Source organism: Labeo rohita, chromosome 9 (genome assembly GCF_022985175.1).
Source record: "Labeo rohita strain BAU-BD-2019 chromosome 9, IGBB_LRoh.1.0, whole genome shotgun sequence".
Taxonomy (NCBI): domain Eukaryota; kingdom Metazoa; phylum Chordata; class Actinopteri; order Cypriniformes; family Cyprinidae; genus Labeo; species Labeo rohita.
Window position 1 is genome coordinate 13,803,043 of NC_066877.1, and position 22,642 is coordinate 13,825,684.

The following is a 22,642-nucleotide window of genomic DNA, read 5'->3' on the forward strand; positions in this document are numbered from 1 at the left end:
ATGGAAATCAATGGCCATTAACTGTTTGGTAACCAGCACTCTTCAAAATACATTCGTTTGTGTTCAGCAGAAGAAAGAAACTTATTTGTGTTTAGTCTTTTAACTCTCTATAATTTAGTTCCTGTCAAGCTGTGTGTTATTAAGAGAGTCAGAACACACCTCTCAGAGGTAATATTGACACAGGGAGGAGGTGCTGATCTCTTTCACTAGAAGTAAAGTTTGAAACTAGTCTGAGAGGATTAGAAAGTTCTCGTCTGTCTTAGCCTGTTGATTTATTATGCCGTCTTCAGAGATGCTGGGCAGAATAGCACGTTGATTCATCAAAGATACTGCTTAAAAAAAGGAACAGGTTACCAGAATGGCATCTATTGGACAAATCATCTTTGGAAGGTAAAAGACTGGGCAACTTCTTCAAACCATTTCTGGCTGAAAATTTTACTATGTATAATGAGTCAATACTGAATGTTGTTCATCAAACTTATGTCTTTTGCAGTATGATTTTTCTTATAGTAGTAATTTCTGGACTTATCATTTTAATTTTGGCTATTGCGTTTTCAGGTAAGTAAAACATTCATACATTTTATGTGATTTTATTTTAACTGTAAAAGTGCATTTAGACTTTCAGTTTATAAACTAAATGTCTGTGTGCATGTTTGTTTTCCAGTGTCCCAAGGTATTGTTGTGAGCAGAAGTCCCTCAACTGTGGGGAATCTTGCAGAGGATGTGGTCCTGGATTGCAGGTTCCTTAGCAACAGTGACAATGTGCAATTCAGTGATGTGTCAATTACTTGGCTGAAAGACTCTCTCAGTGGGGTGGTCTATGAATACAAGAAAAAAACACCCCAGCTTCAGAGCCAGAACACACAGTTCAAAAACAGGGCTGAACTGTTCTCAAATGCTCTATCAATGGGCAACGCTTCGCTACTGCTGAGAAATGTGAAGCTGGAGGATGAGGGTGTGTATCGCTGCTCTGTCAGTGCACCAAAAGTCTCAGGGACTGCCAGTGTTAATCTTAGAGTGGCTGGTAAATACATTCTTTATTCATTCATTTCCAAGTAAATTATTGTTTTATAATCAGAGAATGAATACTTCAGAGACACCAGTAGATGGTGAGACATGACTGAAAATTTTACTTAAATGATTCATTCAAAATTAAACCCTTGACTTTGTTTGTGAGTGAGTCATTGAATCATTCACCTAAAAGATCTGTTCAAAACCCTGCTTTATTCAGAAATTAAACAAGTGAGTGAGTAAGTAATTGAATCATTCACAAATGACTGACTACATCACTTGGTCACAAGTCTTGGTACTTGCTCTGCCACAGCAGCATAGTAGATCTATTCCGCCAAGACCAAACACATTAACAGTGTCATGTGCATTACCATGCTAAACCCTCCGTTGTCATGATAGAAATATATTTCTCACATATTTTAGTGTATACACTTACACTTTTCACTCAAATCTGTGTGTTATTTGCAGCTTTCTCAGCTCCCACATATACTCTACGGTCAAACAGGTCTCTGTTTGCTCAGGCTCATAAATGGTTTCCCAAACCAGTGGTTAGATGGTTGAGTCAGAGTGGGGAGCTTCTAAAAAGCAGCACCCAGTTTACCAACAACTCTGCTGGAATCATCCAAGTCGCTAGTGTCCTCGAAGACGGAGTGAAAGATGAAGACACCTACACCTGTCTTATCCAGAACAGTCTTGTGGAAGCTATCTCAGAGGCAACTGTTACAGGTAAAATAATGATGTTGACAAAAAAAAAAAAAAAAAAAAAAAGTGTAAAGATAAAACTAATTACGAAGCAGGACTCACCCATAATCATATTTATGCAATAAATATGCAATAGACTATGTAGAGCAAATAATGAATCACAAATGCAGCATAAAAACACTGTTTCTGTTCTAAAGTAAATGTTTGTTTTTTTTATGATTATCCTCAGCAAACAGAGTGACGGAGAGGACATACTTCGTATTCAGTGCTGCATTTACAAAAGTGGCATCCTTACATCTTCTGCTCACAGTCATCCTTATTCTCTCAGCAATCCAGTAGACTCTCTCCAATGGTTGGCTAATGGTTAAGCCAACTAATTACAAAAGACTGACATGTTTTACACCATGTGCTTGTGTAAAAACCTGTAGAAGACATAAGTATACATAAGTAATATGGCAAGCCATTTTAGCATAAAATATTCCCAGCATTATGTCAGACCCCTTGGACTGTTTGTGTTGGTTTTGCCCTTTGTCACACCCCCGTTGGACTGTTTTGTTGGTTTCTCCCTCTTGTGTCCCTATATGGTTTTTCCTGTTCCGTTCCTTGTTAAGTCATTATTGGTTAATCACCTGTCTTTGTATCGTTAGCACTCCTTTATAAGTTGGATTTTGTTCATTGTTTGGTTGTTGGATGTTAAAGTTGTCGGATGTCCGTGACAGAACATCCGACCTACAAACAGTTAAAAACGAATTTTCCTCTACGTTTTATTTTTCCGTTTTCACCAGTTTTTTCTTTTTACCCCCATGGACTTCGCCTCTATTAAAGTTGCCCCAAGGAGGGGTAACACCTTTCTGGAAGGATTTACCATCTTCATCTTCCAGAATGGCAGGGATCTGGAGGATTATGTGGAGGAGTTCGTCGGCACCTGCCACCGTGCCATCTGCGACGACGTCTGCCTGATGGAGGGGTTTAGGTGTGGACTGGACGATGACCTCCGCTTCGCCTTACCCAACGGAGATCCCTGCTGGACCTTACAACAATACTTCAACCTCGTACTGTGTGCATGTGGTTCTACGTACACAGTAGGCAAAGCGGAGGAGGAAAACGATTTAGTTCAGCCACACCTAGCAGACGTCTTGCAACAAGACCCAGAGCCCAGCCAAACCACACCTCAACTCGCGGAGCCTGAGCCCGAGCCCACCGCGGACAGAGAGCCAGAGCCGAGAGCGACAGTGCCATCACCAACGGGAGCGACAGCGCAAGAGATAGCGCCACGGAGCCTGAGCCTAGCGGGTCCGACCCAGTGTGAGAGCCGGCCACGGAGCCCACGACGGTGGATGTTCCAGTTGGGCGTGAGGGTGCTGAGGACAGCACTGCCGCTGAGGGTGAGCAATGCCTGGATCTGGGACATTCTAATATGGAACTTGAATTGAATAATTTCACTAAAGATATTGAAATGGAACTTCCTGCCTGCCCTGAACCATCTGTTTACCTGAAATTATCTACCTGCTGGAATTTCCCACCCACCCTCCCTCTGTTACTTCCATCAAGCAGCCCTGCTGCTTCAGCCATGCCACTGCCATTTCCTGACAGCCCCACTGCTCACCCTCAGTCCACCATCTGTGCGGTGGGTTCGCTGCAGGTCTGCCAGTCTCCATCGGCGTCATGGCTGGAGGATCCCTCGTGTCCGCCTCCAGCCTCTGAGTCCTGCACTCCGCCTCGGCTCTTCGACCCAGCGGCTTCACCCTGGCTCTCAGCTCCCTCATCTCCACTGTTGCCCGTCGGTCCACCAGCTCCACCGGGCTCCGCCTCAGTCCTCTGTTGCTCCGGCTCCGCTGCGGCCCTCCGGATCTCCGCCTCCGCCTCGGTCACCAGAGCCTTGGGCTCCGCCTTGGCCCTCCAGATCCTCGGTGTCGCCCTGGATCTTCGGCTTTCCGTCTCCGCCTCGGGCTCCACCTCCACCTGCTCCGCCGCCGTCAGTCGGCCCCCTGGAGTCGTCTGCCCTTCCTCTACTGTCGGCTCCGCCGCAGGCTACCATCATGGCTGCGGTCTGGGTCTCACCTGGCTCCTCCTGCTCCGGGTCCCTTCTGTCCCCTCCTTGGCTCCACCCTCCGTCAGACCTACCCTGGACACATCTGTCTCCTCCTTGGCTCCTCCCTCCGTCAGACCCACCCTGGACTTTGTTTGTTGTCCTCCTCCCAGGAGTCCTCTCCTCCGCCTGAGCATCCTCAGACACTGAACCTTTTATTACCTTCCCACGTCCACTCTTTTGTTTTTGTTTTTGTACGGCGCAAGGTTACTAGTAACAGTGCCAGTGAAAGAACTCTTGAAATCAGTTTTAATAGTTACAATTATAATTCGAGTGTTCTGTAATTTAGAGATCTATGCAATTACATTCTTACTAGTAAGAACTGAATTAGAGAGCTCTCTCATTAAATTCTTACCATTAAGATTTCCATTTAGAGAGCTTTCTAATTCAGTTGTTAACTGACTTGCAGAGCTCATGAAGTTAAACAAATCTTTAATGTGTTTTTTTAATAGTAAAAAATATATAGCTGTATAAATTGCATTTTTACTAGTAAGAATTTAATTAGTGCTCTCTGCGACCAATGTCAGTGACACTGACACAATCCATCGACACATGTCACAAGTGTCACTGGCACATGCCACTCTGCGGTGACACATGTCACTGAAAACCAGAAGTGTCACTCAATGGTAAAAATTGATTTAGAGTGCTCTTTAGTATTTTTTTGTTACTAGTAAGAATTCAGTTGTAGAGCTCTGTAATTAAAAATGAATGGAAGTCAAGAACATACTCTACCAGTCAAAAGCTTTTGAACAGTAAGTTTTTTTTAATGTTTATAAAAACAGCATTTATCAGAAATCTTTTGTTATAAATACTGATTGATTATAAATGTCTTTAGTATCACTTTTGATCAAAACACATCAAAAAGCATCCTTGCTAAATAAAGTATTAATTTCTATAACACCCCAGATAAATGCAGATTCTTGAACCTTTCTATTCAATAAATGAAAAAAAAGTATTAATATAATATATAATGTAATAATAATTATGAATGTTTATTGAACAGCAAATCAAAATATTGGAATGATTTCTGAAGGATCGTGTGACACTGATGACTGGAGTAATGATGCTGAAAATTTAGCTTTGATCACAGGAATAAATTACATTTTAAAATATCTTCAAATAAAAAAGTTATTTTAAATAGTAAAAATATTTCACAATATTACTGTATTTTGGATCAAATAAGTGCAGGCTTGGTGAGCAGAAAAGATTTCTTTAAAAACATTAAAACACTTACTGTTCAAAAACTTTAGACTGATAGTGTATGAATAGCAAAATTTCATTTGTAAAACTGTCTAATTGTAAAACTCTCTAATAATTGAATTAGAGAGCTCTCTAATCATAATTACAAGTAAGAATTGGATAAGGGAGCTCTCTATTTGTAATTTCTAGTAGGAACTAAACTGTGGAGCTCTTTAATCAAATAAAAACTAAATGCAATTACAAGTAAAGCCACTGTCACACAAGCTTAACATTTTAAGCTAAAACAGCTTGCCATATAATTAATCATTATTCAGCTTTCTCATAATAAACCCTGTGAACTATTGTACATTAAGTGTTACTGACATATAATTTATCAGCAGATCTCCAAACATTTATGATATTTATCATAGTCTGTTTCATATATCATTCTTAGAAACTGTTATTGGAAAATGTTTGTATTACCAAAACATCCCATAATATGGAAGAGAGTTCACAAGATGCATTCTTCCATTCTGTCAAGTGTATTTTTTTTATTATTCCTGAGTTATGTATACAAATTCTTTACACTCAAGAGTTTATGTATATTAAATTCTTGATTTGGACCTTTTTTGGACCATGTGTTAAATTCCCTGAAAGCATCATATTTCCCAGTATCTCTGTTCCCACTAAAATTGTTACCATAAGACATTGTATTTGTAAAAAGTTGCACTTTCTTTAACAGTTAAAGCAAAAGAGTTTTTAAATGTACACAAGAATGTAATCTCTTGGTTATTTCACAAAAAATACTGAATACTATCAACTCTATACCAAGGTTGGTGATTGTCAAGCCAGTTATGTTTGTCATCCTAAACTATAATGACATTTTCCTAAAGAAAATCTGTTTTTTATCACTGTACATCTTTTATTACAAATAAGTGACTCCTGGTTTATTATAGACAAAAGTCCATATAGCAATGAAGCTGTATTTTGTAAAGGGACCTGGTAGGAAATAAAGCACTGCATATTGGCAGTCTTTATCTTTTGGGTGGTGTGAACTTGTGTCTTGATCTGTCTAGCTCAAGCCAGCAGATGGGGACACCCATATTCCACGCGTGTTTTACAGGCGTAGGCTCCTCTTTTTACACTGCTGGAAAAGGTCAGATTTCAGGCCACGCCTCCAAACGTATACGCGCAACATGATTGGACGGCGAGACACGTTCTCAGATAACCTGAGCAAAAAGTTAACTATCTCACAAAGTTTGGTGAGAGTTACATTTTTTGGTAAATAACAACATTTCCCAAAGACGATTAGTGCAGTTTTTGTATAAACCCGCGTCAGAGTAACAACTACGATGTCACTTTGCAAAGAGCGATTGGTTCATGAAGAAAAGCGACAAGCAGTCTTGAGTAAAAGCAATGGGGGCACTGCAAAGAAGTCCAAAGCGGTCTGTGGTGTTTGCAGTCGGATGTACCGGGACCCTAAAATCCTGCCTTGCTTGCACACATTCTGCGCGGACTGCATTCGCCAGCTGGAGCCGTTTTCTGTGCGTCGCGTAAACGGGGAACGACGCTCGCCAGAAGATGACACGCACGGGCGCAGCTCGGGCTCAACAATCCTGTGTCCCGAGTGCGATTCAGAGGTGGATCTGCCCCCATCCGGTGTGGATGGGCTGACCACTGACCATCTTGCGCTGGACGAGGTTTTCGCGGAGACCCTGCTGGTGGACTGCAGGGTTTTGTGCGACTTGTGCAGCGACAGTGACGCGGGGAAGCGCTGCGAGGTGTGCTGTGTCAATCTCTGCGACTTTTGCAGTCAGGCACACAGGTCAGTTTATTAGAATCTGTTTGCTTATTAACATGAAAGGTAAAGACATTTATTCATCCTCATTTTGTTTCATAAGGCATGCATTACTTTACTCCTGGAACACAAAGGGAGATGTTAAAGGGATAGTTCACCATAAAAAATGAAAATTTTTAACCCTCATGTTGGTTCAGACCTGTATGGCGCCTCAAAGAAGTGATTTCTCTTTTAAAGGAGAAGTTCACTTACACAATAAAAATGTCCTGATACACATCCCTGTGTCATCCAAGATGTTCGTCTTTCTTTCTTCAGTCCCAAAGAAATTAAAGTTTTAGAGGAAAACATTTCAGTTTTTTTCTCCATATGTGGACTTAAGTGGTGGTCAGCAGTTTGAAGGTCCAAATCACAGTTTCAGTGCAGCTTCAGTGGTCTCGAAACGTTCCCAGCCAAGGAATAAGGGTCTTATTTAGCGAAATGATCACTACATAAAAATAAAAATGTATAACTCTTTTAAACACGAATGCTTGTCTTGCACCAGCCCAACTGGGGTTGCCAGGTTTTCACATTAAAACCTTCCCAATTGCTACTCAAAATGGGTCCCCTTGTAAAAATCGTGTTCCAGGGGGTAAAATAATTTTTTTCTTGTTTTTTTTTTTTTGCAGGGTTTGCCCGGTAAAATTAGCATTCCATGGGCTAAATATCACGTTATTGTGGTCGCTTTAACCCGCGGCGACATTGTTAAAGTAACCAAATTGATCCTTTGGAACAAAAACCTGCCCTCCTTAGTTATTGTTGCTATGTCCGACAAACAATGCCGCTCTCACACTACACATTATGTGGTCCCGCAGTGAAAACTACATTGCAGAACAAAGTGGAAACTAACAACACGCAGACAGACAATACAGAGCAGGTTACTTCTGGTATGAAACAAGGTCTCAGCTTTAAAAAAATTTCAAGAAATTCAAACAATAAATACCATTTTTAACCATCTTTAATGTGTTGTGACATCACTGTATTGCCTTATTAGATCAATCAGCATGTGAACCGATCGTCTTTTCTTATTTACAAAAACATGAAATAAACATGAATTGATATCAGAACGTATTTTATCTCTGCCGTAGAAAGATGTCAATACACAATTTTTCAGGTTTAAGTCCACCGAATTTAATCTTCTCTCCTGTCTGTTGTGTTTGTCGGACATAATGGCAGATTCTGCGTTATGATTGGTCAGATCGCCTGTCAATCAAGCTGTTTTTGAAGGGTCAGTTCCGTGGTAAATCATGGACTTGGCAACGCTGAGCCCAACCTTGTGCATTACATAATCATGTTGGAAAGATACAAACCCAATGTTAAGAAAGCGAACATGCAAATTACAATGTCGGACAAAATGAAGTTGGAGGAGAATATGAGATGGAGTTTTTCAAAGTACACAGACGAAGAACTAACCGTGCATGATGACCTTTCCAGTGTGCTTATGTAATGTGAGAAGACATGCATGTGCATCACAGAGCTAGTGCAAGATGAGCATTTATGGTTAAAAAGTATATAAATGCATTTTTTTAAAAGAAAATTACCAATCGTTTCGCTAGACCCTTATTCTTTTGCTAGGATTGTGTAGAGCCCTTTGAAGCTGAATTGAAACTGTAATTTGGACTTTCAAACTGTGAACAACCATTGAAGTTCACTACATGGGAAAATCCTGGGATGTTTTCCTCAAAAAACTTAATTTCTTTGCGACCGAAGAAAGAAAGACATGAACATCTTGGATGACATGGGGGTGAGTAAAGTATCAGGAAATTTTTATTCTGGAAATGAACTAATCCTTTAAAATACCTCTTTCTCAAGGCATTCATGTGTGTTTGACTCATAAATATGATATTTCTGACATGAGTTAAATGAGTTCACCATATTTCCTGTAATGCGTAATGTCAAAACTCCTTCCCTGCAGGAGACAGAAGAGGACCTCCTCTCACTCTGTCCAAAGCCTACAGGAGCTGAAATCTCAGGGTCGCCTCACTAGACCCGTCCTGTGCTCACTGCATCCTGGCCAGGAGTTACGGCTCTTCTGTGAGCCATGTGACCTCACCGTGTGCCTGGAGTGTGCGGCCACCTTTCACCGCGACCACCACTGCAGCTCTGCCCATGAAGTCATCAGTCATCATGGCGATCGCATCAGGGATCTGGTCGTCAGGAGCTTAAGGCCCCGTCTTGCTCGTTTGGAGGACTCAATGAGACGCGTTGACACATCCCAAGAGGTGCTGCAGACACGGACTGACACTTTGGCGGGTGAAATCCGGGCATTTGCTCGAAACTATGCCAACGCTGTGGAGGCACATTGCTGTTCACTATTGCGATCACTGGAGGACTTAAGATTGCAGCGCAGGAACCAACTCCATCTGCAGAAAGCTCAGCTGCAACAGGCCTTGGTTGATGTCCGTGGTGGGGTGGACTTTGCAGAACGCCTGCTCACGTGTGGTTCTGACGCTGAAATCCTCAGTGCCAAAGGAGTTACTATGAGGAGACTGATGAACCTTGTGGAGTCAGGATTCGACCCGCATCCAACGACCATCGCCCATGATAATGCCAGCAGCATCTGTTTCCTTCCTCAAGAGAGTGCTGGGGAGGTGCAGGGATTTCCTGTGGTGGGAGTCATACATGCCAAAACCGTGGATCCCAGCAAGTGCACGATCCAGGGAGAAGGTGAGAGTAGGGTGCTATCTACCTTTTTCTTTAATGTGGAAGTAAGCCTTCCACATTAGCCAGTTTGTCATATAATTAAGATAATACATTGAAATAATATGGTAAGACACACCTATTTGCAATATCAATCAGCAAAATGAGCTGATTTGTACAGTTAAAAATAGCTGGACATGGATAAGACCAGGCGCCAGACCCATAAAATTTACAAATCGCTGCACCACACTCTTACGGGAAGAAATTGTGGCTATACAGTTGAGGTCAAAAGTTTACATACACTTTGCAAAATCTGCAAAATGTTAGTTATTTTAACAAAATAAGAGGGATCATGCAAAATGCATGTTATTTTTTACTTAGTACTGACCTGAATAAGATATTTCACATAAAATACATTTACGTATAGTCCACAAGAGAAAGTAATAGTTGAGTTTATAAAAGTGACCCTGTTCAAAAGTTTACAAACACTTGATTCTTAATACTGTGTTGTTACCTGAATGATCCACAGCTGTGTTTTTTAGTGATAGTTGTTCATGAGTCCCTTGTTTGTCCTGAACAGTTAAACTGCCTGCTGTTCTTTAGAAAAGTCCTTCAGGTCCAACTGATTCTTTGGGTTTCCAGCTTTTTTTGTGTATTTGAACCCTTTCCTACAATGACTATGATTTTGAGATCCTTCTTTTTCACACTGACAGAGGGACAGAGGGACTCATATGTAACTATTACAGAATGTTCAAACGCTCACTGATGCTCACGAAAGAAAAACGATACATTAAGAGCCAGGGGTGTAAACTTTTAAACAGAATGAAGATGTGTATACTTAATTTGTTTTCTTAATTTGCCTAAATATCATATTTTTTCTCATTTAGTACTGCCCTTCAGAAGCTACAGAAGATAGTTACATGTTCCCCTGAAGACAAAAAAAGTTACATTTTACCCTGATCTTCAAATTCAAAAAGTTTTCACTCCCTGGCTTTTAATGCATAATTTTTCCTTATAGAGCTTCAGTGAGCGTTTGAAACTTTTGTCATAGTTCCTGAAGGATTTGCCTGAAGAACAACAGATGCTTTAACTGTTCAGGAAAACAAGAGACTCACAAACAACTATCACTAAACAAAAAAAAACAGCTGTGGATCATTCAGGTGACAACACAGTATTAAGCATAATTTAACACTTAATACAATAAATAAGCAAACTTTTGAACAGGGTCATCTTATTTTCTCTTGTGGACTATATGTAAACATCTTTTATGTGAAATCGCTTATTCAGGTCGGTACTAAATAAAAAAAAAATAACATGCATTTTGTATGATCCCTCTTATTTTGGTAAAATTAACATTTTGCAGATTCTTTAAAGTGTATGTAAACTTTTGACTTCAGCTGTATCTTCAATACTTCAGTCATTAGTTTCATACAGTGTATTGGAATTTGACACTTTCAAGCTTTAAAACTGACAAGCATTAAAGTTAAAAAAGTATGAAAAGTGTGATGCACATACTATAAGTTAATTTTAACTGCTTCAGTTGCATTGTCGAGTCAGTAAGTTGAGTGGACCAGTCTGATTTATAAACAAATGTTTTGGTCTGCTTTCTGAACTTTTAGAAAAACATATTCACAGATCAAATGACTTCTTTACACACAAAACTAAGAACAGATTTTCATTAAATAATTTTGGACTGTTTCTCATAAAAGGCTATTATTTTGGTTTTAGAAAATTACATTTTTGGATCATTTTGGTGCTTTCCTTAAATTAATGAAAGAGAATATAAAATAAGGGCCAGTAAATAATGGCAGAATTGTTATTTTGTTGAACTGCTTCCTTTAAAGCCAAATCTTAAAGTAAAACTGCCAGTTGTTTTAAACTTTTATTAGCCTTTCCCCTTTTAAATTTGGTCATTAGTCTGTTTTGAATCCTAAATGTCGTTACTCATGAAATGTGTGGTCACATGCAGTACAAGTGTTTGGTTCAGTGACTTTACTGTGGAATTTTAAGATCTGTTTGTCAAACGCATGACAGTTAAGTGCACATTCCTCAGAAACGGTACAGCTCAGATGAAATTGTATATTTGTAGTTTTCTGTGTTCAGATTATGTGACGAGACCTTTAGTCTGAAAGTGAGACCTTACATCCGCTTTTGTCCCATCCCACACACACACGTAGACATACATACACATACAAGTGCACACACCAAAAGGCCTAGGGCATGACACTGGGATAAACAGCAGACAACATTCCTGGCTACCATGGAAACCCAACCTTTTATGTACTGGTGTTTCTAGTGCATGATTGTAAAAGGGACACTTATCCAGCTCCGTCCCAGCATGCCACAAGTAGGTTCATAGCAGGAGAATACACTGGTGTTTGCCCCTGGTATGCAGGTTGTCCATCCATATGAAATCTCCCACACTCACAGAAAACAAGAAACTGCTTTTGTAAAGCACTAATGTGAACAAGAGACAATCCAGTTCAGATTTGATTTCATCAGATCTGTTTACTCCTTTACAAAAAAACCCCAAATATTACACATTTTCAACCTCATAATTCTTAATTCAAATGTGATAACTCTGAATGTGTTCTTCCTGTGAAACAACAGACTTCTCTCTGGTGATGTATACAAAAGAAAAGATCAGTTGCTACTTCTGTTACATAGCCTGTGTCACTCACATGTGTCTGTCCTGGAATAACTCGCAGGTGTGGAACGAGGTCGTGAAGGCCAGAGGGGAGAGTTCACTCTGGTTTGCAGGGACTCCTCTGGAGAGCAGATGGGTCGGGGTGGAGACCCTGTGCTGGTCAGCATTGTGCACAAGGAGAGGAAGGGCTGGTGAGTATATATGGGAACATTGTAGGGCTGCCCACTAATAGTTGACTAACCGTTAGTCGACGAGGAGAGGCTTGGTCGAGCAAAATTTTATTAGTCACTTAGCCACAGAAAAAACAATATCCAGTGGCGAAGTTACACAGTCCATGATGGACAGATTGTGGTAATACAGTTCATTGGGCAGGACATCCAAATGCTCACTTATCATTCGTCAACCTCAAATATGGCTTTTCATCTGAAAGATGCTAGTAGTAGCAACTTTACATGGAAGCTCAATCTAATGTTAACCTAGTAAAATGTGCGCTATTCAAGTGTCTGTGGAGCGTGGAAGCTAAATACTGGCGCTTACTGCATGACAGATGGAGGCACCGGTGCGGTCACTTGCTCTTAAAATACATACAGATAAAAGTAATACAGCTTTCGAATCTGTAAAGACTCACGTTTATTTGTGTGTACTCAATACATAACAACGAAATGTTGCGCTTTTGTAAAATAATGAAAGCAACAGGATGTGCTTTCTGCCGTCTCGGTCTCTGTGAGCTTGAGCGCGAAACTCTGCATATACTTGTACTACAGACTTGAAAAAAATATATAGAGTAAGCAAAATGTCTACTTTTAAATGAACCAAGTCAAATAGAAAACAAATAGGCCTATTCTCAGATTATGAAATCCATATGAAACATGCAAACAGGCGCATCACTGCTGCGGAGATGATGAATCAGTGTAGCTAATCTCTTAAGCAGAAAACTTAGAAAGCACTAGTTTATCAATAAATTATTAAAACATTAATGGAGTCTCCTTGCTGTTTTTCCCAGACACATTCATAATTATTATATGTGACCGTGGACCATAAAACCAGACTTAAGTTGCACGATATTAGCCAGCAATACATTGTATGGGTCAATATTATTGATTTTTCTTTTATGCCAAAAATCTTTAGGATTTTAAGTAAAGATCATGTTCCATGAAGACATTTCATACATTTCCTATCATAAATATATTAAAACGTAATTTTTGAATAGTAATATGCAATGTTAAGAACTTTATTTGGAAAACTTTAGAGGTGATTTTTTTTTTTTTCTCAATATTTTGATTTTTTTTTTTGCACCCTCAGATCCCAGATTTTCAAATAGTTGTATCTCAAATATCAAATATCATCCTATCCTAACAAACCATACATCAATGGTTATGTATTATAAATCTTAATTTAAAAAAATTGGTTTTGTGGTCCAGGGTCACATAGTGTCCTTGAGCGCTATTACGTTACGTAGGCAAGAAAGGCTCACTGATTTATATGGTTTATTATAAAACATGCGACTAATAGTCGACTAATGTTTAAAATAAACGACTACTACTACCAGAAAAATCTTTAGTCGCAGTAGATTCACTAAAATCTTTACAAGGTTGAAGAATGCTTTCTAATTATAGATTCCTCTTGAACTATCATTGCACATTTCATTTTATCAAATGAACATTTTACAAGATTTATGCATTTTAATTGCATATAAAATTTTGATCTAGTTAGGTTACACAGTATTAAAGGGAGTGTTCACCCAAAGATGAAAATTGCCCCATGATTTAGTCACCCTCAAACCATCCTAGGTGTATATGACTTTCTTTTGTCAGACGAATACAATCAGAGTTGTATTAAAATATGTCCTAGCTTTTCCAAACTTTTTACTGAGTGGGAGTCAAGATTTTGAAGCCCAAAAAAGTGCATCCATCATAAAAAGTACTCCACACTGCTCTGGGTGGTTAATTAAGGCCGCCTGAAGCGAATCAATATGTGTTTGTAAGAAAAATATGTATATTAAAAACTTTATAGCTTCCACTATTCCAGCGGATGACGTAGTGCAGCGGAGGGAGTAAAACAAAACACGTGAATTAGAAGTACAAAATTAGGATTTGTAAAGACAAATGTCCGAGAATTTTGATATAAGCCGAAAGGAGACTGTTTTTCTTTGCTGTAAACAAAACTTGGTTCTTGCGAGACTAGCATATTCTCACCGGAGCTTATGTTACGCCTCCGTCCTATGTCATCCGCTCTAACACCACTTTCTTATGAACGTGCATACGACAATGAGCAGAAGCTAGAGATTACGGCATATAAAGTTTTAAATATGGATATTTTTCTTACAAAAATGCATCAGTTTGCTTCAGAAGGTCTTTATTGACCTCCCGGAGCTGTGTGGAGTACTTTTAATGATGGATGAATGCACTTTTATTGGACTTCTATTGGACTATTGAACATCAGCAGCCATTCACTGCCATTATAAAGTTTGGAAGACCCAGAACATTTTTTAATATAACTCCAACTGTATTCGTCTGAAAGAAGAAAGTCATATACACCTAGGATGGCTTGGGGGTGAGTAAATCATGGGGTAATTTTCATATTTGGGTAAACTATACTTTTATTTAGCTAATAAAGTAATGAGTATTTGTCAGGCTTATTAAAATAAAACATGAGATTTCTGTAATAGTAATTATAAACTGAATGTGTTTTAAATACACAGTAACAAGCCTAGAAAGAAATGAAGTGAAAATACTATACATTCCTGACATCAGATCCTGACGTATTTCAGACCATGATTTGTCATGAGTATGTCTGTCACATTACAGCTCTGTGGAGGCGGCTGTGGTGGATAAGGGTGATGGTTCTTATGGTGTGTCTTACACCCCAGCTGAAGCAGGTTTCTATTCTGTGTGGGTGTGTGTTAAAGCACAGCACGTCCAGGTAAGTGTCCAGTTAAGCCAGTGCAAATGTGTCTAATAATAACAGCTTTGTACTGGCAAGTTTAAAGGAATATCAGTGATGCTGGGAATGATATTCTAACAATAGTTTATTTCTAGGGTTCACCGTTTGTGCTAAATGTGAAAAGGAAGTTCAGACGCCACCGTGGCATATTCCATTGTTGTTCCTTCTGCTCCAGCGGGGGTGCTAAGGAGGCACGCTGTGGCTGCACAGGAACTATGCCAGGTACTGTTTAACTCCATAAATGTTCAAATTAACTAAAAAAAAAAAGTATGTTTTCACCTAATGTGAATTTCTGTGTGTGCGTGCACTCAGGAGGGTTTCAGGGTTGTGGACATGGTCATAAAGGACACCCCGGTAAGCCCCACTGGTCATGTTGTGGGAGCGTAGTGGAGGCCTCCGAGTGTATTCTACATAACCTGGGTAGCGTTTCTCCTCGTGGACACCTCAGGACTGTGGAGCTCTGAGACAAACAGCAAATACACACTCTCTGATCAACATAACCATAAGCTCATGCACATACTTGAATCTTCTCAACCAGCCTACGTAAAATTCACAATGAAAAATCACATTGTGATTTCCATATTGCCCTAATATTCAGAATTATGGCAGTCTGATAAGCTGCAGTAGACAAAGAATTTTTTTTATTGTGCCAACGCTAAATATTTAAGCACTGTCAGTACTGTAAATATTTAAGTAGTGTTTTCTCTACACGTTGTAATATTTTTAATCACTGTACAATTATTATGTCTCTGGCGTAATAATGTTTAGCTCACTATTTTATCATAATCAGCATGATTTGAAAAAATATTGTAATATCTGTGCATATTTTGTTTATGTATGTGGTGCTGTTTTACGTTTCATCTTTTATCATAATCAGCATGTTTCATTTGATATTACCAAGCTATATGAACAATGAGGTATGTGTTATTATAATGCTTTATTTTTATATGTGCATGCCTCCAAAGACTGCTTTTGTTATTGTATGCATCCATTACATTTCAGTTGTCTTTGTATACACTGTATTGGTGCCACAAATTAAACAACACTTACCTCTCCACATGTGTGGCACATTTAAGACATATTTTTGATAGTTAATCTAATATGATTTGCATAGTATATCTATGTAGTGTGGTCTTTAAGACAAATATTTATTATCAAAATATATGCATTTGTATGTGGGTATCACCATCATGTTGTTTGCCTTGCTTATTGAGCAATATATTTTAATCTATGCAGTTATTTGGTTCTCATCAAATAACAGTTTTACAGTGAGTCTTTTTAGATGTATTTGGCTATTGATTTTAAGCAGATAGAAATCAGAAATGACGGTTTAGAGTTAAAACTCTTAACAATGGAACAAAAATAACAATTTTTTTTTTTTTTACAAACGCTTCTCACTTCACAAGATGTTAATTGATGGACAGGAGCCATGTGGATTATTGTAATGTTTTTTTCAACTGCGTGGATTATTGTTCTGACGGCACCCATCCACTTTGTAGATCCAGTGAGGTAATGCTAAAATTTCTCTAAATCTCTTCTGAAGAAGAAAAACCTATCCTGGTAGATGAGTACATTTTCAGCAAATTTCCATGTTTGAGCAAACTTCTTTAACAGTTCCACACAATGGATGTTTTAATCAACATATTTCTAACACTAGATGGCAGCAGTGCTTTGTGCGGAAGTTACGTTAATGGCTGCATGTCTCTCTCTCTCTCTCTCTCTCGCTCTCTCTCTCTCTCTCAGTCTGTATTGACGAATATACCAGAGACATCTAAAGACTTCGTGTCAGGTTTGAAAGCAACCCTTATTAAAATACACAAAATGTATCAAATATTTTTGCCAATCTTGCACTATTTCTACATCATGCAGTTTACTTTAAAGAACACATGCTGAATAAAAACGTTTCGGTTATGTGACCTTAAAATGAATTATAATATAAAAATCCGTATTTATATAAAGTGTATACGTTATATATTTATTTCCACTTGCACAAAGAAGCCTGTGATTAATCCCAGAAAAGATATCATACAATGACCTCTAATATTTTTCCACTATGCCACGCACATACAAAGCAGTGGATTAAAGTAGCAGTCAGTCTGATTCAGAAGGACATCATACATGCTTTGAACCCTCGGTTTTCTCTTTGAAATCTCTGAGCTCACACAGTCAAGGACATGAGGAGTTCTGTAAGCCTGCAAAGGCATGACTGAGTTTTTATCAGAACGGTTTAATAAATGTATCTATCCATTATAAATCTACCAATATCAGATATATTTTTCATATGGTTATTTATTATTAAGATGTCCTTGGTTATTTTAGAGTTAATTATTTTTAAGGGATTTTTTTAGTTAAAGGGATAGTTCACCCCAGAATTAATATTCTGTCATTAATTACTCACCCTCATGTCGTTCCAAACCTGTAAGATCTTCGTTCATCTTCAGAACACAAATTAAGGTATTTTTGATGAAATCCGAGAGCTTTCTGACCCTGCATAGACAGCAACTCAACTACCACGATCATGCCCAGAAAGGTTGTAAGGATATTGTTAAAATAGTCCATGGTTCAACCGTAATTTCACCAAGCTATAAGAATACTTTTTGTGCGCAAAGAAAACAAAAATAATGACTTTATTCAACAATTCTTCTCCGCGTCACCTCTCATTAATAAGAGTACCACAGTGTTGCCAAGTCACCAAGGCTTTCCCGTGGAATTAGGCTACTTTCATACTGTTGCCGTGGGTTGTTTTTTATGGCCACATGTTAAAGCGACCCCAATAATGTAACATTTAGCCCCTGAAATGCTAATTCCACAAGACAAACCTCACCAAAAATGTGTGGGCTACTTTTGGGCTAGCAATTTTGTTGTGAAAACCTGGCAACCCCCATGCGTGTGCAGTCCTCTGCTTGTAAACCAGGCGAAGCATCATGTTGCTCTTGTTAATTACGTCAGACTGTCCCAGAAGAGAAGAAATCGTTGAATAAATTTTTTACTTTTGTTTTCTTTGCACACAAAATGTATTTTTTATTGTGCCTTGACTGTGATAGGATCCTTGCTGTCTATGGAGGGTTAGAGAGCTCTTGGTTTTCATTAAAAATATCCTAATTTGTGTTCTGAAGATGAACTAAGGTCTTACGGGTTTGGAGCGACATGAGGGTGATGACAGAATTGTCTTTTCTTTTTTTTAATCTATATTTTCTTAAATATAAATGGTATATATGTGTATTATGCATAACCCTATTCCTTTTCATGAAACAGCTTATATTTATATAGCCTAAAACTTAAGGAATATGTTTTTATTTTTAAAAATGATGTTTAATTTCCTTTCCTTTTCCTATTCCTAATATAGGAAAAGGCTAGGGTGTTGATCCAAGAACATGTCCTACTTGGCAAAATCTAAATTATCAATAAAATATAGATTGATTACCAAATATAGAAGTGGTGTTATATCTAACTGGCATTTCAGAGAAGAATCTCAAAGAGTCATTTGTGACCCACATTTGCAATCTAGGGGGCTAAAAAGTATTAATCTGAATTCATAGGGTTTGACAGCACACATCACAGATCACATGACAGATTCAAGACTCTTTAGGGGGAAGGGTCTGTTACACTGATGCCATGACCTGGATAGAATCTAAAAGGCTGTTGGGATGGGGTTTGAATGGAAGAAAGTTGAAAAAGAGAAGTGGTGTATCATTAAATGAATCAACTCATTTGGCTGATGCAGATCATAATATAAAGCATATGCATGTGTATATGTATGTGTGTGTGTATATAGGCACACACATACACTTGTGCTTACTTCTTTGTCATCCAAAGGACGTCACTAATGGTGTACATCGTTAAACTCGTTGCCTGTTTTCCAGAGACCTCGTATTCCTTGGTGTGCACTTCTTCCGTGAACGGCTTTACGTAATCCTCGTGGGCTCGAGAGCTGCTCGCTATCATATCTGTTGATATTGGATGCACTCAGTCATTCAGCTGCGTCCCCTTCTCATTGCATTTGTCATCTCTGTGTCTTAAACACATTGTCTGGTTTGGCGGTGTTTACCTCTGCGAGCTCTTCTCTTTATCTACACTTCATTTATCATTCACACTTGAGGTCTAACGCATATTCTCGTTCTCTTTGTTATTTTTCCTCCACATGCCCTTTTGTAAATTGCTCTGTCTGATATACACACTCTGTGCTTTTGCCATATCCATTAGTATGTGACTACAGTCTGCCTCAGATCTCTAATCTCCCATCAATCCTTCGCAAGGTGAGAACTCTTCCTCACCTGTCAGCAACATGTCATGTCACAGAGCCGAGACCAGATTGTTGTGACAAAGCTTGACAACCCAGGCTAAAAGCTTCTTTATCACACGCACAAAAGCACTGAAGAGAAGAATAACGCATGTGCCAGAGAGTTTCGAATCCGGGACTGTGTTGCGATTGAATTATTCAGTTGGATTAGTTAACATTAGCAGTTTGTCAATAATTCATTCACCAGGAGAAATGTGGTTTCCAGGACAACTTGCATAACATAGTGTCTTGTCCCCTTTGGGCACCTCAGATATTTTTAGTAATAGAGCCAGAGATGCTCACTTGCACAATTAAAGAAATGGGAGTTAAAAACGCACCTTATGAAGGGGACGTGCAACATACTTAATCTACATTATTACCCTTTGATCAGTAAATCATGTTTAAGATGTCAACTTTAAATCCATGAATATCAGCTCCTGTAGGAATAGTTCACCCAAAAATAAAAATGTTGTCATCCTTTTCTCCATCAAGTTGTTCCAAACCTGTATGAATTTCTTTCTTCCTCTGAACATAAAAGAATATATTTCAAACAATGTGAGTCTCCATTGACTTTCATATGGAAAAAATACTATGAAAGTCAATGGGGACCATTTGGTTAGGCATATTCTTTAAAATATCCTCTTTTATTTTCAACAGATAAAAGAAACGCATTCATTTTTGTGTCAGCGTTCTCTTTTTCACTAACATTTTAATGCAGTTATGACCAAATGTTTGCAAATAAGTCAAATAAAATGAGTAAGTCAGCTATAAAAACTAATAATTAATACCCTTATGTACTGCATACCCCATTTAGCAGGTCATTTGTATGGTAATACAGTAATAAAGTTCTTTGCTTTCAAAAATAGTGAATTATTTTGGCAAACTTAGACTGTAATAAATTTGATAATGAGAGATGAAAATATGTAGCGGTTGCTAACTTTTGGCTGTGCCATACAAAACGTACCTCTTCCCCTTACCTGCATATGCCTGATCCCATTATACAATTATACAACAGTGCTGAGACTTTTCTCAGCCATTTGTTGTTGTGATCAAAACCACAGTGGACAATATCTAGTGCACTCGTTCAGTCCTAATGCACCGCATTAACAAGTAGCCTACAACTGATGTACACTCAACAACCAGAGAGTACTATGTAATGCACTATATAATGTATCTATTTATACTACGAGGCTGTTGAATGCTTGCATATGATTGGTTGACGAACGTACTAAGGTGTGCAATTATTTGCAAGGCTAAAGTAGTTCCAGGCAGGTCTTGACTGCATTACATGTCCATATCACTTCGCCAATTATTTCAGTTATTTCAAAGGTCCTTACAGCCTACAACAGCAAAAGAACCAAAGCTCACAATGACACTGAATAGGCAAATAAATCTTGAACAACAAGATAAAAATGACAAATCATTTCCATGTTTTTTCCATGCTTTCTCTCCCTTACTGCCACATACTTGTGCACTCAGAAAAAAAAAACACTCACAGCAAGGAAATAACAGTGCTTCTTGAAGCAGATGAACTTAGTGTCATTATTAGAGAAGCTACTACTAAAATCTATTGAAAGACGCACAGACAGATTTAGGTAATTCACACATGCTTAATTTCTCTCTCTCTTTGTTCTTTCTGTCTGTCATAACTGTTACTACATTTTTAACTGCATTATTGTCAACGGCTCAAGTCTCCGTTACTACAGTAGGTCTAAAATGACATTTTGAGATTTGCAATGGAAGCATTGGATGAAAGTTGGAAGAAAGTAGTCCTATATGCAAGAGCATTTTATGGACAAAAGCCTGACGAATGTCTTGAAATACAACATCTGAACAAACTCGTTTTCATTCACTTCTTAAGCCCTTTTCACATGGGATTAGTATTACCTGGTGACCTCTAGTCATTTGTAATAATTGCAGAGGTTGTTTGTCATCTTAATTCCGGGTTCGTACAAGGTGCTTAAAGTGCTTGAAGTACTTGAATTTGACTTTTTGAAATTTAAGGCCTGGAAAACCCTTGAAAATAGCAATATTCCTGAACAGGTACTTGAAAAGTGCTTGAATTATTGAAAGACAAAATGTATCTACGAAATAAGCACATTCGGGTTTGCAAATCATTTGATTTAGAACCTCAAGGCTCGTATCACAAATCATTCCATGTCTGTTGTAAATTTGTAAAGAGCATTTTTGAAGCTCTTAGTGGGCGGGAGTCGGCCGTTGCCATCTTGGAATCGCGTCACTGCACGTCACTCCCGGATAATCGAAAATGGGCAAAGAGGCTGGGTGGAGCTGGTTGCTGAAACCTGAAACCACGCCCACCTAGCGTGACGGTGGTGACAGCAGCGGCAATCCACCTGTCACTCAAATGGCCACGCCCCAAATTATGCAGAACTTTAAGGCTTAATATAATTTAAACGGATGAGTTTAAACATTCACCCCCCTCACAGTTGACATGAAGGGCACAATTAGCTGTATAGACCAAAACCACTTTTTGCCACTGCTTGTTCAGGTGTGTTTGATTAGGGTTGGAGCTAAGCTCTTCAGGACAGTGGCACTCCAGGACCGACGTTGCCTATCCCTGCTCTAAAACTAGTTAAATCCTAAACTACTGTTTACTGTAAAACATGTTGAAGTTTAGCTGATTCAATAAATGATAAGCTATTTCCTCAAAAAAGCTGTTTATTCAGCACTCTGAAGCCTCTCCTCCATTGACATCCATTAAAAAAAACAGCTCTGGTCTCCTTCCCTGTGCCGCAGCATTAACTTTAGCCATTACGTTTTTTGGCTAAAGGTTGCAGGCTTGCCTTTCTGTAAATTTACTTGTAAGTTGCCTAATTGCCTTATCCGGCAATGACTTCACAGTCAGTGTTTGCACACAAAACTTCTGGACAGGCTTCTGAGGCAGCATGATGGTTTACTGACAAAACAGAACAAGCTTTGGCGATAACTAAGCGAATATTTAATGATAATACTGATTTTTCGCTAGAAAAAAAGTTTACGCACAAACTGACAACCAAACACAACTTTCAGACACCATCTTTATTTTTTGGCTCAACTATTACAGAATGGAACGCACAGGATTGTGGGATATCAAAGGCAGCGAAGGATCCATCTATGCTGCTATCAAAAATCTCCGGAGGCAGGAAAGCTAACATTGGATTCAAACGTGTTTTGATGCCTTCTTACGTTGAATTGTGTCCTCTGAAGGCAGCATTTTTCAGTTTTTGGATGCAGCCACTGTGAATGAATTATTGATTCACTCACTCAACTAATTCATTTCAAAATGCTGATTCATTCAAGTATTCATTTTTTTAATGC

General features: G+C 38.7%; 2 protein-coding genes across 3 annotated transcripts; both read left to right on the forward strand.

The window, feature by feature from the left end:
• The first annotated feature begins 119 nt into the window (after positions 1-119).
• On the forward strand, positions 120-2,072 carry vtcn1 (V-set domain containing T cell activation inhibitor 1). Of its 2 annotated transcripts, XM_051118763.1 has the most exons (5): positions 120-390; positions 494-558; positions 665-1,024; positions 1,480-1,737; positions 1,943-2,072. In XM_051118763.1, the coding sequence occupies exons 1-5, from the start codon at positions 359-361 to the stop codon at positions 2,050-2,052; spliced, it is 825 nt and encodes a 274-aa protein (XP_050974720.1). In that variant the 5' UTR covers positions 120-358; the 3' UTR covers positions 2,053-2,072. The 2 variants fall into 2 exon arrangements, with proteins under 2 accessions (XP_050974720.1, XP_050974719.1); XM_051118762.1 differs by having other exon boundaries at positions 260-558.
• Positions 2,073-6,162: 4,090 nt separating this feature from the next.
• On the forward strand, positions 6,163-16,115 carry trim45 (tripartite motif containing 45). Its single transcript, XM_051118752.1, has 6 exons — positions 6,163-6,806; positions 8,731-9,482; positions 12,164-12,293; positions 14,910-15,024; positions 15,141-15,267; positions 15,358-16,115. The coding sequence occupies exons 1-6, from the start codon at positions 6,334-6,336 to the stop codon at positions 15,507-15,509; spliced, it is 1,749 nt and encodes a 582-aa protein (XP_050974709.1). The 5' UTR covers positions 6,163-6,333; the 3' UTR covers positions 15,510-16,115.
• The last annotated feature ends 6,527 nt before the right edge of the window (positions 16,116-22,642 follow it).